We start from the raw sequence: 3262 nt of genomic DNA on the forward strand, positions 1-3262 counted from the left end.
ATACTCACACACAGCCTGTGGCAGAGACCTCCCGCTGCCCTCACACACACACTTTGATCTCTCTCACACACACACACACACACACACACACACACACACACACACACACACACACACACACACACACAAACACACACACACACACACACACACACACACACACACACACACACACACACACACACACACACACACACACACACACACACACACACACAAACCACCATGCCCAAGGCCAGAGAGAGAGAGAGAGAGAGAGAGAGAGAGAGAGAGAGACAGAGAGAGAGTGAAACTAGAGGGGCAGAGGAAAAGAGGAATCAAGAGAAAAAGGGATGAGGGGAAAGCAGTGTTGTAATCTGGAGTGCAGGAAGTGTGATATCAGAGTACTGGCAGGGGTATCCTTTCTGTGCTGGCAAACAGCTCCACAAAGTCGAACATGGACATTGGGTTCATGTTCTGAAACCCTACTAGTAAGTGTTCAATCACTCCTCCGGGAAGGTCTCAAATGAAGGGTGGACCGCACTGTCACAATGTCAAAATGTCACCACTGAGCAACTTCCACTGGTGGCTTAACAGAGTCCTCTATGAGGAACAAGAGAGAATGAGAGTTATCCAGTGTCTTCTTCTGAGAGAAAGACTGTGAGTCCAAACAGTGACACAGGAGACACTGTTCCCCCTGTCCTCTTCTCTATCTGACAGCCAGGTCAGATTGTCAGTGCAGTAGAAGTGCAACAGAAGATTCACAGACTAATGCTGACATGTCCATATGAGAAATGAGGCATCTGGGGTCTGTCTTTTGCCTTACTTTTCTTTTGTTGAAATAAAGGAATGACAGTATATAAAAGAACATCGATGGATTTGCCAAGTGAGGATTGGCAACACCTCGTCTGTAAGAGACTTGGGCTTGTGTGTGTTGTGCCACACACACCCACACGCACACACACACACAGCATCCGTTAGAGCCATGACTATATACAGTACTCCACCACACCTGTCCACCACCCTCACCTATCTGCCTTCCCACCACTTGTCTCCTGATTGGAGGGGGGCTCAGCAGGGCGGGGCTTCTCTAGTCATGTGGTCCTGGTGGGATTGGGCAGGTCGAAGACGATGGGCGGGTTCATGGGCTGGAAGTTGACGGTGCAGGCCGAGGCGTTGACGAACGTGGTGGTGCCGTCTGTCATCATACCATAACCTGGAGGAAGTAGAGGAGAGGAGGGGAGACGACTGTTAGAGAGGGAGAGAAAGACAGACTGACAGTAACACTCATTTATTCATTGACTTCTTTACACTCTCTACATTTCCCTTTATTGACAGAACTATCCACATCTAACACCGACAACTGCATCTCGTTTGACATGTAGGAAATGATTTACAGGTGAGATATTTTTTGGCCTTTTTCAATCAGAATGAACCGGTCTGATATAAAGAACGTGTGACAAATGACAAAAGCTACAATTCCTTTTCTCTCCCTTCTTCCTTGCTCCCAATCTATCTCAGTCGCACAGATCCACACGCAGGGCTAAATCCGGCCTGTTCCTCCCTGTGTGAATCTGATCTAGTTACTAATCTGGTCCTCTCCGAAGGGGCCATGGTGCTCCGGGGGACCCACGCTGACCTGCTAACCCCAAAAAAATAATCACTCAGCCTGGAGAGAAGGCCTCCCAGTCCCCCCTGTCCTGGATGAGACGCTGCAGTACCACTTCCAGGCATAATGTATGCCTTTCATAGATTCAAATACAGCCTCGTGGCAAGAATCCATAAACAAGTCATAATGACGCACTCCAAAGACCTTGTGCTACAAGATCGATAATCTGATTTAAATATGTAGGCTTGTGTAGCAGTATGAGAAACCTCATTCATACAGAATGTGTATGTACCTTCGTGGATGTGTCCGAACACATGCAGCTTGGGTTGTACTCTCCTCTGGACAGTGTTGAGCAGCTCCATACAGCCCACCCGCTGCATCTTCTTAGGAACCCAGTCCAGGAACCCTACACACAGTGTGACATGGGTGTGAGTGAGAGAGAGAGAGAGAGAGAGAGAGAGAGAGAGAGAGAGAGAGAGAGAGAGAGAGAGAGAGAGAGAGAGAGAGAGAGAGAGAGAGAGAGAGAGAGAGAGAGAGAGAGAGAGAGAGAGAGAGAGAGAGAGAGAGAGAGAGAGAGAGAGAGAGAGAGAGAGAGAGAGAGAGAGAGAGAGAGAGAGAGAGAGAGAGAGAGAGAGAGAGAGAGAGAGAGAGAGAGAGAGAGAGAGAGAGAGAGAGAGAGAGAGAGAGAGAGAGAGAGAGAGAGAGAGAGAGAGAGAGAGAGAGAGAGAAAAAATATATATCTAGTTAACAGAAGAAAGGAAGACAAAATAAGGACAGAAGAAAAAGGAAAAGAAAAAAGGATAACAAAGTGAAACAGTCCTCTGAAGAAACAAGAGATCATTATACAAGAAACAGCACTTCTATTGCAACATTGTAGCCAACATCACCAGCGTTGCTATGGAAATTGTTTACCCACCAGACATCCAAACAGAGAAAGCTAAGAAAAGTTTCAAAGGTTTGTTGATGGGACAGAACCATGAATGCCTGTTTGCAGATCTTACCAGTTACAAAACAAGAGCTAATTTAATTTTTAATACCAATCGAGGGAACATATGGAAAAAGGTTATTTGCAACCATTTCCCTTTCTCAAAAAAGAGGGGCATCAGCCAAGGATGTCAGATCAGCATTTTTGAAGAAGCTGACCAGAGCAACACATATCAAACAGTAAACTTATATAATAATGGAACTGTATTGATACAAGGCAATGATTCAAGCCTCCAGGCTTTTGAGAATAGGTTTGCTACCCTAAAAGAAGACGCTGACATCATCTCAGAAAATGAGGAAAAAGTCAAGGAGGGAGATGGAGAAAAGCAGACCCCAATGGTCTCTGTGACCCAGCAGGAAGCCCTCAACGTCCCTTTACCTACCTCACCTGCAGCAGACAGAGTCAAGGACATGACAATTTCAATAAGAACACCTGCTATGCAACGTTTCCACAACACCCTCTCTCTAGTCGAAGCAGAGGTCATAGAACTCAGAGAGAAGAAGCTTCAAGAGGAGGACACTGTCCAGAAACTCAAAGAAGAGATGAAACAGTTCAGGGAGGAGAGCAGAGCATCCATAGCTAAATTAGAAAGCAGAATGGACAAGCTGAGTCAGACAAATGATGACCTCAGAGACCATCTGAGCACAACTAGAAAGGAGCTCGAACAAAAAGAGAGGTACATTGACACC

General features: G+C 46.3%; 1 protein-coding gene across 1 annotated transcript in view; it reads right to left on the reverse strand.

Moving 5' to 3' along the window:
- Nucleotides 1-210: 210 nt before the first annotated feature.
- Nucleotides 211-3262, reverse strand: part of LOC110500178 (metallophosphoesterase domain-containing protein 1) — a 43565-nt gene continuing 40513 nt past the window's right edge. Inside the window, exons 6-7 of the mRNA XM_036957530.1 lie at nt 1881-1994; nt 211-1195 (exon numbers count right to left, since the gene is read on the reverse strand). Coding sequence (XP_036813425.1) covers nt 1074-1195; nt 1881-1994 — 236 coding nt within the window. The 3' untranslated portion in view covers nt 211-1073. The remainder of the gene's footprint in view (nt 1196-1880; nt 1995-3262) is intronic.

The sequence above is a fragment of the Oncorhynchus mykiss genome, chromosome 21, assembly GCF_013265735.2.
Source record: "Oncorhynchus mykiss isolate Arlee chromosome 21, USDA_OmykA_1.1, whole genome shotgun sequence".
NCBI lineage: Eukaryota > Metazoa > Chordata > Actinopteri > Salmoniformes > Salmonidae > Oncorhynchus > Oncorhynchus mykiss.